The 15,610-nt window shown below is 38.8% G+C and overlaps 1 protein-coding gene across 6 annotated transcripts in view; it reads left to right on the top strand.

Annotated features, from left to right (window-relative positions):
- xylb (xylulokinase homolog (H. influenzae)) overlaps positions 1–15,303 on the top strand; it is a 56,059-nt gene extending 40,756 nt beyond the window's left edge. For 5 of the 6 annotated variants that reach the window (XM_064331093.1, XM_064331089.1, XM_064331088.1 and 2 more), the window contains 2 exons: positions 205–299; positions 14,934–15,303. In XM_064331093.1, the coding sequence (XP_064187163.1) occupies positions 205–299; positions 14,934–15,002 (164 nt within the window). In that variant the 3' untranslated portion in view covers positions 15,003–15,303. Of the gene's footprint in view, positions 1–204; positions 300–13,362; positions 13,424–14,933 lie in introns of all 6 variants that reach the window. The other variant, XM_064331090.1, reaches the window with a different exon arrangement.
- Positions 15,304–15,610: the final 307 nt, after the last annotated feature.

Below are 15,610 nucleotides of genomic sequence, written 5' to 3'. Positions count from 1 at the left end.
GTAATCAATGAATGATCCAGTCACCAGTTAGGCAATTTAATTTACCCTGGGTTTAGTGGCCAGTCTCCCGCGATATCCACGAGTCCATGTTTTTGTTCCTGTTTTCACTCGACTGAACATCTGTCATGACAAAATGTTTTTTTATTTTATTTATTATTGTGTTTGTTCATGCCTTTTTTATTCATGAACCTTTGCATTTGACAGGAACTGTGGCTGGAAGAGGAGTGAGTTTTTCTGAGGCAGTCAGCAAAGCCCCAGAACCAAAGCTTGCTGTGACACCAACCCCAGGAGCAGAAAAGGTGAAAATTAGTTTTCTCAACCCTTTCCTTTGTTTGTTCTCTCCAAAATTTTATATTATTGCATTATACTTTTTTTTTTTTTTACTGTGCCAGTCTGGCAGGGACAACTGCTACCAAGGACTGTGCACTACTCAGATGCACTCCGTGGTGACCCAACGACTATTTCATACCCTACAGGCTACATAGCACAAGTATAAGAGAGGGCGATATTGATCAAAGTAGAAGTAGAGTACCTCTGATAACCGGTATCCTTTGGGTGCAAATTTGTGAGAAGCTATTGCAATAGTAACCTGAGGAACCATTTCCAGTTTAAACCCCCCCTACTTATGAAAGTATCACTGTCCCGCCAGTACAGGTTCTATCAGTAGTCGGCTGATGACAGCTCTGACTACTGAGCCTAATCTGCACTCCTAGTGAATGGCTGATACTTGTGATTTGAAATACCCTTATTATCACACATCTGGTGAAAGTGGTTCTGAAATACTGTTGAAGCAAGCCTAGGAAACGGTAGTGAAGGCATCCTCTTTGTCTCATAGATACTCCATCATGACGTGCATTGGTAGCTTTCTGCAGTGGGGCGGAGCATTCCTGTCTCCTGGATTAATCAATGTCAGCAGAATAGATACATTGGGTTGGAAGCTGTCACTCTTCATGTTTGTATGCTGCTGCAGTAGTACTTGTGTTTTTAGCACCCTGCAACAAATTCTGCCAACTCATGCGGGGTCAAATGAATGCAAGGGAATGCATTCCATTTTGATTACCATAAGGCGTGTCTGAAGGGGAAGCTATTTGTGAGTCAGTGAGAGAGGCATTAACACAGAAACGCATTGGTAATTCTCAACAGGAACATGCACCCTGACCTTATGAATATGCTCAGTGTAGATCACTGTGACCTACACCTTCAAGGTTTTAAACGCATTAGCCTCCCTTCACGAAACACAAATCGGAAGGGCTTTCATCTTAACTCGGGCAAGACGCCGCAAGCAGGGATCTGATCTCCTCGTGGGATGTGACATCGGCGGCTCAGTGGAGTTAGCGGTGGTCACCGCCAGTCCTTCGTTTTCCCGCCATCATGTCCGGGTGGGATATTTTTCCACTGTGGATTGAGTGCCGACTCAGCCAGCAGGCCACCCTATAAAAGCTTTTTTAGCACTTGACCTCTGAATCCCCAGATCCAGGCTTATCAGCTGCAGAGTGGCCTACTTTATGAGTCACTGCTTCTTCATTAAATGCTTCATTCCCTTTGGTGTGGAATTGTTAAAGTAAATGACGTGCCAGCCTCTTAAACTGTTAAAAAAATATATACAGAGGGTCAAACGGGGACGGAAAATGCGAGTTAAATTGAAGCAGAATTAGTGCAGGGTTTTAGAGGGAAATTAATAGGAGAGGGTTGGATAATTAAAAGAAATTGGGTTGGTTTAATATGCCATGTGGGTGCTTTTGAAATGAAAGTGACATTTCCTAATGCGATTGGACGATGGGTGACTGCGCGCTGTGACGTTCATTTCTGTTCACATGGGGTTTGGGTTGGCTGGTAATCGTTAGACAGGTTGTTTGATGAAACATGGTGGGTAATTGGATTTCAGTGTTCTGAACTGCTTTAGCCAAGGCAAGAGTTTCCTTTTTTATGTACTAATCTCTGCTTGAGCAGTGTTGCATGACGATGCAAATAGTTTGACCTCTCATAGCAGAAATGGCTTTAATCAACACAATACAACAAGTATAGTATAGAGACTGCAGGTGCTGTACAATATACGATATAACCACCGTCCATTTCCTTCACTGAATTTGTCTCATTAGAATGTGTCATAGGCCTATAAACTACAGTTAATTGCAAAAGTATTGTAACAGGGACTCAATTTTTGTTGTCTTGGCTCTGTACACCGGCACATTGGATTTGAAATAAAATGGTGAATATGAGGTTAACGTACAGACTGTCTGTACAGTATGTGGACAATTGGTTGCTCAGCTGTTTCTTAGCCAGCTATGTGTCTTTACATAATTAATTTGTGCACGCAAAAGGGAGCAAAAGGTCTAGAGCTGATTCTAGATCCTAGGTATGGAATTTTCATTTGGTGTCTGTTGCTGTTGTCTCTCAACACAAGCACCAATAAGTTTCAATGCCAATAACGCATGAGGCTGACAAATCCAAAAAAGTTGATCAGAAAGATAGCCAAAACATTGGTTGTGTCACCATCAACGGTTTAATACACTCATTAGGAAGCAAGAACTCACTGGTGAGCTCAGCAAATGACCTGGTAGACTATGGAAAACCACTGTAGTGGATGACCAAAGAATACTTTCAGCCCCATTTGAACTGCCGAAAAGATCAAGAGCACTCTCCAGGATGTAGGCATAAATATGTCAAAGATAAAGAGAATACTATACCAGCATAACCTCAAAAGGTTCACCGCAAAATGAAGGGTGAATTCTGAAGTATGCAGAAACATCTTAACTGTTCAGATCCAACCAAATGCCTCAAAACTCATTGGACAGTGCTTCACCTTACAGCAAGACAGTGACTCCAAACACACCACTAACTCTATAAAGGAGATTTTCAGGGCCAAATTGTGGAATTTTCTTGACTGGCCAAGTCAATCACCCATCCTAAATCCAATTGAACGTGTTTTTCACTTGCTGAAGACAAGAATGAAGGAAAAACACCTCAGAAACAATTCTTTAAGAACTGAAGATGGCAGAGCATCACCTGGGAAGATACAGTGTGGTGATGTTTATGGGTCACAGACATCAGGCAGTCATTGAATGCAAAGGATTTGAAACAAAGTATTAAATATGATTACTTTATTTCAGATTGTGTTCATCGTTCCAATTTCTTTTGCTCCCCAAAAATGGGGGACAGCGTATAAAAAGGGCTATAATTCCTGCCCGAATCACCCAATATGGATTTCAATACCCTCAGAGTACTGCTGACAGTCTGCATCCTCATTGTTTCATTTCAAGTCTAATGTGCTGCAGCACCGAGCAAAAACAGCAAAAAAAAAAAAAAATAGTTGTCACCGCCTCAATACCTTTGCATGTAAACTCTATGTTATTTTTGTCGATCAAGGTGCAGAAAAACTCCTCATTTTGACAAACCCTATCAGATTGCAAATTACCCTAACAGTTAATGCCACATATTCAGTCACAGAGGTTTAGCTAAATGCTCAATGAAATTACTAAGGTTAAAATAAAGAAATAAATAAGTAAAGAAAAATGGTAATTAAGGTCTGTTCTGGGTCTAATCAGAAAAAAGTGGGTAAAAGAAGGTCAGGTAGATAGAGATGTCATATTGCCACTATCATACTATAAAAAAATTTAACTAAAAAAAGTACCAACTATACTGCTTTTAGAATCTGGTTTGTAATTGGAAGACCACTGAGTGTAGTGTTTATTTCCTCTAAGGGCTAATTGCTTGAATGCATTGAAAATCATAGAGAGGAGCCTGTACATGTGCCTTTGTAATTAAGCTAATCAAAATTAATGTGAAGACTGAACACACAGGAAACTGTTTGTGCAGTAAAATAACTGCAAAAATGAGGCTTTTGCTCAACTAAAAGCTGCATTTTAGAATGCTTCTGTAATTATTTCTGATTACATCAGTTTTCTGCTAAAAAGGTGCCCATTTCAAGGCATTAATTCTTTGTATGGAATAAATATGTTAGTGAGCATAATAATCTTTCACGTAATTATAATGTTTTAGAGACATCAAGAATGCAAACATTTCATATTTTCATGCACAGATTAATTTGAAATAGCAAGGTTAATTATTTAAAAGCAAGGGTGATACAGTTCCACTTAACATAGAAATTCCAGTTGTACCATAAATAGTAGTAAGAATAACTTGACCATTCTTTTCTCATTGGAAATAATTGTTGAGCCCTATTTTTAGAAAGCAAGTGTTAGGACAGCTACTGGTGCTGATTAAAAAATTGTCTCCTGAAAATAGGAAGTTATCTAATGACGTAACATAAAGCTTGATTCATTTTGTATTGTATTTGCTCTCTCTATTCAATCGTGAACGTAACACCAGGACATACAAATCCATCTATACTCATACTATTATATTCAAATACTATAAGTTTTTAAAAATTATTATTAACATCAAGTATTGCAATGATTTGAGGACTTCCATTTTTTATTCTTAAAATAATTCTTCCTTTACTGTTCATTAGTATTAGCAGTTAAAATATTGTATGTGCCAATTTTGTGGTAAGAATGTATGAATAAGTATTCTTTCTAATAGTCATGCTGTATAAATCATAACTCAAATACAATATGGATATGCCAAAAAGATAGAAATTTGAAATTAATTTGAAACTTTTATTTTTTTTAAATCCTATAACTGACCTCCAACTGTCAATCCCTACTCAATCACAGATTCTTTTACACTGACACTGGCAGAATTTCACACTTTTATCAGACATAATTTTTGAAAGAGAACATCCCTTTGAGGTACATTTTAACACTGGAAACACATTTAGCTTTGGAATAGTGCTTATTGTGAGATGAGCGGGACTCACAATATATGTTTGTTGTAGTGTAGCTTCGCTGTTCGCCAATAATTTAATAGGTTAACCAATTGTAGGAATTGTGTGCATTTACATACTGCTAATATATGTTGGTTATTTTTTTATGTTCATTTTTAGTTCCGTTTATGTTTGAGTGATTAGAGTGTGAATTGTTTTATTTAGTCAGTATCTAAATAAAATATCACTATTCCTTTGTAATGTGTGAGTAAATTGCCACATGCAGCAATAATTCCCAGTCCAGAGATTCATGTTTCTGGCTTATTATTCCAACTCTGGTACTAATTGACTTACAGTAACTTGAACCTTTAATTACATAGAAACTAACGTCATCCTTACTGTATGTATCATTCACCTGCTGACTGAAAGGAATCTCTAAAAATCATGACCCTGTCAATCAAAAGGACTAAAAGTAGGCACTGCTTAATTGCTAGCAATGGTGGTTTCAGTGGAATACATGCATGTCTGTAGAATATGTATAAATGTAAAGAGCTACTGGACATGCTAAAAGATGTTTAACTGAAAGTTTGAACAGTACCATCAAAACCAGCATGTTTACTCCAATTTTATTTCAAGGTTGTTATACATAAAAAAAACTTAATTTGCATCTGCTTCACACCTTTGTGCTTGTTATTTTTGTATCTAATTATCTGCTCACACAATTTTTGGTATTGCTGTTAGAGGTACCCTTAAGTGCTTGGCACACTGAATTCAGCAGCACTAAAAAGTGCCAAAAAGATTTGGGTTGTATGACTGCACATGTTAGGTACAGTACAGCAGGAATTCTCATATTTTCTGTGCTACAGTAATTTGGTTGTACAGTATAGTAATGTGAAGCATAGTCTTTAGGATTCACTGCTTTAGTGTATTATGTAAGCTAAGCTGTATTTGGTACACTAGGTTGGTGATGGGATAAGCCCATTCAGGACATGCCTAAAGCACTAGTTAACCACGGTTATGATGACTATTCCTTAAACGTAGTCAAGAGCAGAATACTATTGTTCTTTTCTCTGGTCAGGGTAAGAAAGTTTGCATTTTTCTTAAACCTTTCATTAAATATGCATGAAGTGTGCATTGACAGCTCAATAACAGACAAAGTCCTGTTTGTTGTCGTTTTTCTTTCATTACCCGGCTACTTTGGTCTCATCAGATGCCTCAGATTTGTCTCTGGGGAATATGTGAAAGGCAAATAGAGATAAAAGCATATGGTCTTTCTTACACTTCAGAATGGCAGAAACATCCTAATCCAGCGATCTGACTGGCATCTCATTTCACAGATCCTACCGAAAGGGCTTTGCAATTTCTTTGTTCTCATTTGCAGACATTCCTTCAAAGACAAATTAAGATTTTTGCTCATGTGACTGTAGTCTCACATTGCACCAGTGCACTGCTCTGACATATTCAGGAGCTCTTGTCAACAGCTGAGTAGAAAAAATACATCATAATAATGACTGAATCCCAGAAATCATATGATGAAGGCTCTGTGCCTGTTAGACATGCTTTAAAAAAGCAGTCACTTACATAAGCAGATGTTAGACCAGAGACTTTCTTCATTGGGTTGAAGACATGCTGTCAAGTTTTAGTCACTTCTCAACGTTGTAAAAATATTTCTTTACAAACATTTTAACATTTGTATTTCACAAGCTGACTGTAAATTGCATGAGTGTATGAGTGAATGGTGAATGGAAATGAATCAAGCTCAAATATGAAATGTTATCCACTCAACTCTATGCCTCTGAATATCCATGGCTGATTGATAGTTAAAATAATTGTTTATCCACATCTAAACTTTTAAACCTAACAGTGAGAGACAAGAAATACAATTAGCAATGTTCCTATTTCACAGAACTTTCAGACTGCGTAGTCAGTACTTTAAAGTTAATTAACATCCAGTTTCAGTGAATGAAATCGGCCTATAAACATGTGGGCATTCACAAAGAGAAGGACCCCAAATCTGTAGATTAACATTCTGTAGACTGTCTTGCCATATGGTGTGGTATAATTCAATTATAATTGTTATGGATGAATTGAAGCATTGGTCACTTGTCAAGTAAACTATGTGAACATTTAAAAAAAAAGCTTTGTCAGTCACTCTGGCTGCAGGTCCCTCCTTTGTAATGTGAATTATGTTTAGCAGATGTAACTCACATGAACACATAAACAGAATTACAAGTCAGCAATAGTAGTAGATCCAGTGTTGTCGATTGTCTTTCACATTCTAGCTATAAGCAGGTAGCTGGCATCTACATTGTAGTTCTATCATGGTGAACGCAGCTAAGTTGTTCATTGTAAATAATAAATTAGTACATTATGTTTCTTTAAAAAGGTAGTCAGATAACACAGAGTACATTTGCTTTACTGAGGGCTGAAATTTTCATGACAAAGTCCCATTTCTAAAGTGTTTAGAACTCTCACCATGAACCTAGGCTGAGCCCTGAAGCCTTGACAGCTCTAGCCAAGTTTGATCTTTATGACTGGCTGACATTACCAGGGCACCTACGTCTGGCCACAGTCAGGAGAGTTGAGTTTGCAGGGGTTACCGGGGTTACCCGCAGCCCCTTACTATTTGCCAGGAACTCTTATAATACAAGTTGTCATTAGTGAGACATATACTTCTCCTATAGGAGATCTAGTGGCAGTTGGAGAAGTATGTCTCCTGTTGTTGCATGGAAAATAATTGCTGGCTTACTTGCATGGGAGGAGTGGATGGGTGGAGTGCGTGCTTCAGCTGCGACGCTCCCTGCATTGGTGCATTTGGCTTCATGGTTATGTAAGAACAAGGTGCTTTCAAATACGAGGGGGAAAAAGATTTTAAAAATCAGATTCACATAATTTCCCACTGGCTAATTATGACCATAATCATCAGGGCCGTGCAGAGTCCACCAGCAGTGACCCCGACTATTACCCTACACTGCTTTGTTCTTTGCTCGGTGGACGCAGAAAAACACAGCCCTTTATTCCAGGGGGATTTGGACACGTTTGGTCTTGCACGGAAAGTTCTGCCGTACATGTACAGTATGTGCACATCGTTTGTGGCATTGCATGGAAGTGGCAGACAATCCCACTAATTTGTATTTGTAAGTCATACCTCATTTCCCCTTAGTTTTCAGGCATGCCACTTCAAACACTCTGTAACGAAAAGGAAGGGCCATTTGATGTTGAATAAAACAGACTGAAAAACAGACTAACTTATTATTCATAAATGAGCTACAGGCTACCTGGAAACATCCATGTGGCCTGTTTATGAACCGGGGATCAATGGCTTTGTTAGAAGTGTATGATGCTGCAAAAGCTTTAAATAATGTATTGATTTCTTTAATGCAGAAATTCAATTGCCATAACACCATGCCTGACTTTGAATTCTGGCCTTGTCAATTTTCTGTTACATTCAGTATTTAGTAGCTGTCAGTAAAATGTCATTTCGAACATTCGTTGCATTATGTATGTGCTTAGCAGAGACCCTTATTCATGGTGACACACATAAGTCGTGTTTTAGATATTGTAGGCAAAATTTACACAGTGAATACTTTCCAGAAAAATTCAGGTGAAATAACTTGCTTAAGGGTGCTACGGCATCTGAGATTTAGACCAAATCTTCTATTCCCTATCTAATATGACACTCTCCAACCTGTTATGAAGGGAGTTCTGTGTGGTGGTACACTTCTCTATATTCCTTTATCTCTGTGGAATTGTGCTGCACATCACATAGTATGTACATGGATGAAAATATACTCTGTTGTCAGGGTATCTGATTCAGCTCGTAAAATCTTCTGTTCAGCTACATTTTCATCTTCCCAGTGTTTACATTTAAAAGAATAGGCACTTTTTAATTATCAGTTGTTTCCGGTTTTTATTTATTTTTAATAGGATGCATGCATTCATATGACTCTCCTGCAGCTCAGCATGTAGAAAGTCCATTATGTAGTTGGTAGTCATGTACAGCATGAGTGGTTCTATTGTATGATGTAGCAGTTGTGTTATTATTTATTACATACATAAACATAGCTATCTTTACTTTGAATCTTTGAAAACATGCTTCATTTCAGACTTGGCACAAATCATACGTACTGTAAGGGGTTGAAGGACTAGTGAGATGGCTTAGCTGCATTAGTGGCTGAGAAATAAATAATAGTGGAAATTCTGCAGTGATTTCTAGGTTGGCACAGCAATGTTTTTTTTCCTTTAAATCTTCTGTTTAAAAATACATTTCCATGGCTGTCACAGAAAACAAGCCCCAGCTTAATCATTTATGGCAAGGCGTAACAGCATAATATACCTCTAACATGCTTGCACTTAACCTGCAGACGAGCACAGCCATTAATGTATAATAATTTGGCCCATAAAATCTGTTGCTTTCCCCTAGAATGAGTTCCTGCATCTGTAACAGCGGCTTTTAAAATGTTAATATAATCTAGCCTATTTGTGTTATTTGCAATTTCCTTCATTGGATCTCCAAAATCTTTTAAGGTACATTTATACTAAATACAATGGTGCTATAACCTTTTTAGTATAGGAACTGAGCTTCAATACACAATCTTTTATCAGCACATACAGAACAGTAGATGGAGTATTTCTCTTAAGATGTTTTTGATGCATTTTCACAACAAGGATGTGAAGATGCCATACTGGACCATGGCCAGTCAACAGTTTGATTGGCTAATTGGCTGTAAGGCCAGTCAGCTGATTGACCTGGTGACTGAGATAATCGTACATAATAAATACAGTACAATGCCAAATGAATGGACCCTACCCGCAGTCCACTCGGGCTATCCATGTTTATGCCAGAGAAAATATTTTCCCTCCTTCAGTGAGACTGGCGAAGGCCGGTGGGGAGAAATGGCCCTCATCATTCTTCGGTTGTTTAATTGGGACTTGTTGTTCCCGCCCCTGCCTCCCGTACTTCCCGTTCCACTTCTATCACATTTCAGATTTGACTGTGTGGTTGACATGTAACATACTACATATTTCTTTAGTGTACCCCAGGGATGAGCTGCCTGAGCATGAAATGGATTGGTCGTGTCAAGTTGCAGGAGGCAATTTTCTCAAGGAATGGTTTCTGGGGGAAAAAAAACCTCCTCCTAAAAAAAGCATCCTTGTCCTTTCATTTATTTTTCATTGTTCCTCCATAGACATTGGTGCCTTACTTGCACATGTTTGAACTATTGTAATACTTTAAATATATGTATTTTAAAAAATATACACCCTCCCCCCCAATCTGGTTTCGGTGCTGGTTATGAGACCTGCGAAACATGGAACATTCTGGACATGATCAATATTTAAAATTAAATGCATCCATTTGAGAGTAATCATTCCCTACCTGGAAAAAGTGACCAGTAGTACTCAATGATTTTGGGAGGAACTGTGTAATCGAGCAGCCACAGTTGGCATTGTTTAATCTTTTTTACATCATAGTTTGGCATACAATAGACAGTTCATTTACCACCTCAAGACTATTATTTCAGAATTATCCTGTTTAGTGCAGTTTTTTTTTTTTTTTTACTTTTCCAATAGTACTTTATAAGATCTAAAATAAGGGGGTTTCTACTTTTTTCCCCACCCAGGCTCAAAGGTATCCAGTGAATCCCCATCATTTAATCCCCATTAAAGTTAGAAAGTGCCGGGGTGGGGGTAGGGGGGTGCACTATCTGGGAGTAGGGGGGGAGGCAGTGCAGATTATGATCACGGCTGGGATGGGGGGACTAGTGCAGGCACACAGGGGGAGGACAATGAAATGTGGAGGGGGGGGGGGGAGTGTTGAATGGCAGGTGTTGGAGTGTAGACTGCAGACCCCTACTGTGCCTTCATGAAAATTCGGGAAAGCCATTTCTCACAAAGTCATGAATTTCAGACAGTGCTGTATAATAAAAGAGATCAGATGGACCGAAATGTAACACACTGTGATTGCTTCCCCACAAACATCAACAGTGTAGCGTCCAATGCAGAGAACTGATGTGCCCCCACATACAATGTTCTCTCAGCCGGATTTTTGGCTCATTGTCACTGTGAACCGCGGTACAGCATGCCAACTGAAGAATGTGTGAAGATTAGTATTGCTTACGTCTTGGCATTGAGCGCATTTTGATCCCTCCTGGATGGGATCCAGCCTGCCCCACTTGAACTGATGGAAAGGATTGGCCCGGTGTGTGGGGTAACTGCTTTGTCAGGGAGTAAAAGGAGGCATTCTATTCACGGCTTGCCACTCTTCTTGTTTATAGGAACCATTTTGAAAACACTCATGCTACTGAACTGGCAGTGTGCCGCTAAATGATTATTTCAGAGATTTCAATGAAGTACAAGGACATAATTTTTTTACACTTTAGATGCTACATTTGGATAGTAATGGCTGTTTCTGATCGTAGGTTACCTTGGGCAGGTCTTCCTAAACCTTAACTGCCAGTTCTATTGGGAAAGTGTAAAAGGACATAACTTAAAAAACCTTTTATCTCAGAATACTCATATCCAACTAACAGGGACTGAACAGAGGTACCACTTTACTCTGCATATATAATTTACTGAAGAGCAATTCTGAACATAAACACTCTACGTCGACTCTAAGATTAGAAGCTGCAAAATAATAATTGCATGTCCTGTGATATGAATTAATGTATTCAGTTTAATGCATTACTACCTACTTGATTCGACCGTGATGTCACTTGTAAGATTTAGGGCTCTATTTTCCGGAATCAACATCGCTCGGTGCATGGGCGCAGTCAGTGGCTCGGTATGTGGGCGTGGCTATTGAATGTTGGTATTTTCGTGACCAGAGGTACACAGCTCAAAACGCATGGCGCAGGTAGAAAATGGTCTGGATCATGCTGAATATGTTATGTGTGTAGCACCCTGGATTCACTCATAGCCAATGAAATGACCTTTTTTCATTCCCTTTATGAGTGGGGCACAAAGAACCCTGGCTTTTCGAGTGGTATTTTGCTCCGAGAAAGGTGATGAATTTCATAAGCTTTGATGACAAGAACATTCCAATGCTATTGCATTACCCACTGGCACTGAAACATTGATATGAGATTAGATACAGGCTTATAACATGTGTCTGTCCCAATAGTTATGTTAGGCCATCGAAAACTAACTAGCTAGCTGGTACAATAAGAGTGAATGCCAGACCAGCATGGTAAAATGTTCAGCAAAGGTAAAATTGTTCAGATAAATTATTACAGAAAGAAAGAAACAGCCATTTCAGCTTCACTTTTTTATGTGTTAGTCAACACACCTCCTTCATTGACCATATAGGAGCTAGCTAGCTAGCGCAGACGTCAATGTAATTAAGTTAGAGATACGTTTTTTTACTTAACTCAATAACTAGCTCGGTATACGAGAGTGAATGTTTTCGCCAAGTTTACGCCTACCTTGCTCGAGTGTTGTACATACTGTATGTCCATGGCTGACACTGCAGGCATAACAGTGACAGGAATCGACTGTCTTGGTACTTCCCTCCTATGTCACCAGGTAAATTGACTCACAGATTTCCTTTATGTAGTGGAATATTGTCTTAAAATAAGACAGTAAAGAAACAAATTAAGTGGTGCTTGGGAGAAAAGCGATGCATTGGTGACATGTTGAGATTGCGGTACCGTATTGCACTTTGAGTTTTGCAGAAAGCCGATGAATGATTTACAGATTCCATGTATCTTCCACATGGCTGCTATGCTTTGGTTGTGAATCTTGTTTACTTTTTTTATGTATTTATACTTTATATACCAGAATGTCTCACTGAGATTAAATAGAAGAGAGACCTGGCCTAGAATATAGCAGAAGGATATGGTTATCCTTTCACATTATAAAGCCCTTTAGTGTCCCAGAGACACAAATTAGCATTGGCCTATGTTTGACATTTGCTAAATATATGAATGTCTGAATTAATTGATTTTTACAAAAATCACTAAATTCAGTTAGCTGACCACTCTTTTAAAGCAAGACAAAGTAATAATCAGTCAACAATATCAAAAGAACCCCATCAGATTGTAATGTATTTCTGTCAATCGCACTCTGCCTGGAGTTTCACCCAATGGAACAAATGTATATGTAAAGACTATGTATGGCGATTTTGTTGAGCTACTAATTAGTAGAATCCATTGTGTCAGATCAGAGTTTAAATGAAAACCTACAAAATGGTAGATCTCCAGGTACATTGGGCAGCCCTGCTATCAAGGGTACTGAGAAAAATGACTGATATGTCCCTTTGAGTGGCAAATCCCTTTGAGTCTAGTTACTGTATGCGAGCGTGAAGGGGCAGCTTTCACTGTAGAGCAGGAGTGTCAAATTGAATCCCAAGGGGGCTGCAGTGTCTGTGGGTTTTTGTGTTTTCCTTTCAGTCAGCTGCCAATTACGGCATTGAGTACAAGCTGTGTACATTCCTTAGCCAATTCATGCCTTAAATATAACACTTGTGCCGACAACACCCCCAAAACCAGGAGACACTGCAACCCTCTGGAACTGGAGTTTGACACCTGTGCTGTAGAGAGCATGGGTACACAAATCTTGCCCTTGAATCCAATTCTGGCCCTGGTTTTCTTTTCTCCCAGGTAATTAACTGAACAATTAGAGCTACTGATTGGCCAGACTGTCATCACACCTGACTACCAGGTAAAGGGAGGGTGGAAAACCAGCAGTTATCGGCCCTCGCGATGCGTGATTTGAATAACGGGGCTGTAGAGACAGGATGTGTGTGTTTGTGTGGTGTTTTTTTTTCTCGGATGTTTTAATTTAATTTAAACTTGTCTGCATAATTGAGCTTTATTTGTCATTTTCATGAACTGACTGCTGAATTGGTGTGCATGGTGTGTCCTGCAAGTAACTGATTGATTAAAATGTTTCCAGGTGTGACTAATTGTGGGCCTATTTAAAATCAGCTGTGCAATAGGTTTGTGCAGTATGGTAGCGAAGCAGTTGTCTACTTCGCCTGAACTGACAAAATTAATTTTATGCAATTATCCTGGTAATATTTAGTTTCTGTGCCTGCATTTCTGGCTTGCTTGTTAATAAACTGAGCTCTAGTCGTTAAAAAAAATCTTTGTCCGAAGCTTCATGACAGTGGGACGTAGACCCGGGTTAGTTTATGGAACTATAGTGAGCAGTGTTGGAAAGGCGTCTCACCTTGTAGTGGGCCAATTGCAGATGTCCTTGCCTACCACCTAATACAGTAAAATTCACGTTTTTAATCAGAACCTTTGTGTTACACCTCTACCCCCTAATCCAGTCCAGTCGATTTCGCATGATAATGGGGGTGGGGGGTATCAGTTGGCCAGGATGATGGTGCCTCATTACACACACCTGTGAGCTCCCGTTCATCTGTTGAGCTGCAAATCTCCTCTTGCATCGAATACGGCAAAAAAACAGAAATTACAGCGATGTGCTATAGGAGACATAAATAACATAGTTTTCCTGGAAGGGGGTGGTAGATGATGAACCCCGTATTACACAAAACATCCGTTGGAATGCTGATTTTTGTGGCTTGAATAAATAGTTACGGTTTAAATTCATATTTGTTGTTCTCACTTTGAATTTTGTGTCTTTGATGCTGTGTAGTGCACAGTCGGAAAGGTATATCTTGCTGGGAATCACTATTGTAACCGCGATCACACTGGCTGTGCCCAACAGTGCAGAGCCACAAATGCCCTTTTCTTCTGGCTTAAGTGACTAAACAACATATTTAATGTAAATGTGTTTGAATGACATTTTGAAGTAATATAAGTGAATTTATGTATTGCATGGTTAGGGGAGGCTATATTCTACAGAACTCCTCATTATCTGACTACACGTACTGTATATGTCTACTGAATATGGTAGCCGCCCGAGCGAGCTCAGTAAAGGTTGATATAATTTCAGTTTTTGAACAATTTGTGAATCCAAAACCCCTGTCAAAAACAGACCCAGAAATATAAGAAGAAAATAGATAAATCATATTCTAACCTCCGGAAGTTCTCTTGGCCATTTTTGATTCTCATCCATCAAGTATTTTGATTCTCATCATCAAAATTCTATATGTTCCATGAGATTCCAATATTTGTTTGTGAATGCGAAATGCAAGTACTGTATATTTAGAAGCGAGAATAACCTTATGATGAGCATTGAAGTTTTCTATTTTTATTTTCAGATTTTTGAACCACTGTTGAAGAGATACGCAGAACTGGAAGAGAGAGTGTACAAGGAATCACAACATTAAGGATTATTACCCTCTTCTTTTAGGGAACAATAATGAAATTACTTTGCTAATGGAAAAATGATAGCATGGCCTTAAAGGTGAAGCATGTAGCATTAATGCTTCCAGTTAATCCCTGTAAGTATAATACTTTTGTTATGAAAATAATTGTAGCATGATAATATACTGTTCTTGTCGAAGAGATGCATTTGAGCATGTACATAAGGTCAGGGACAGCATCAGATCCCTATTGGCCATTTCCAGGATACAATTACAGTATGATGATGTAATGCCACTTTTTAAATTAAATCTACTTTGCCACCTCCCCCTGTGTTTTGTTTGTATCATAATCCATTATGTTTCTGCAGGCCTTAAATGAGTACGGTTTATTACCTTTGAGAAAGAAGGGCAGCATCATTTTAAAGGTGACTTTCAAAATGGGCTTCTTTTTTCCAACTTGTGATTCATGTCTGATGCTGTGGCTGTGTGTTGTGAAGTCAGGGCCTAGTCTATTTATACCAGCCCTCTCTGAAGGCATTTCACAGTCTCTCTGCTTTCTGACACTAGAGGCCCAGTGCTGCCACTTTTAATCAATTGTTCATTATTCTCAACCTAAATTTCCTTATAGAAAA

This window comes from Anguilla rostrata, chromosome 4, assembly GCF_018555375.3.
Source record: "Anguilla rostrata isolate EN2019 chromosome 4, ASM1855537v3, whole genome shotgun sequence".
NCBI lineage: Eukaryota > Metazoa > Chordata > Actinopteri > Anguilliformes > Anguillidae > Anguilla > Anguilla rostrata.
The sequence above is the reverse complement of the archived record's forward strand: the minus strand, read 5'-3'. Positions and strand labels throughout refer to the sequence as shown.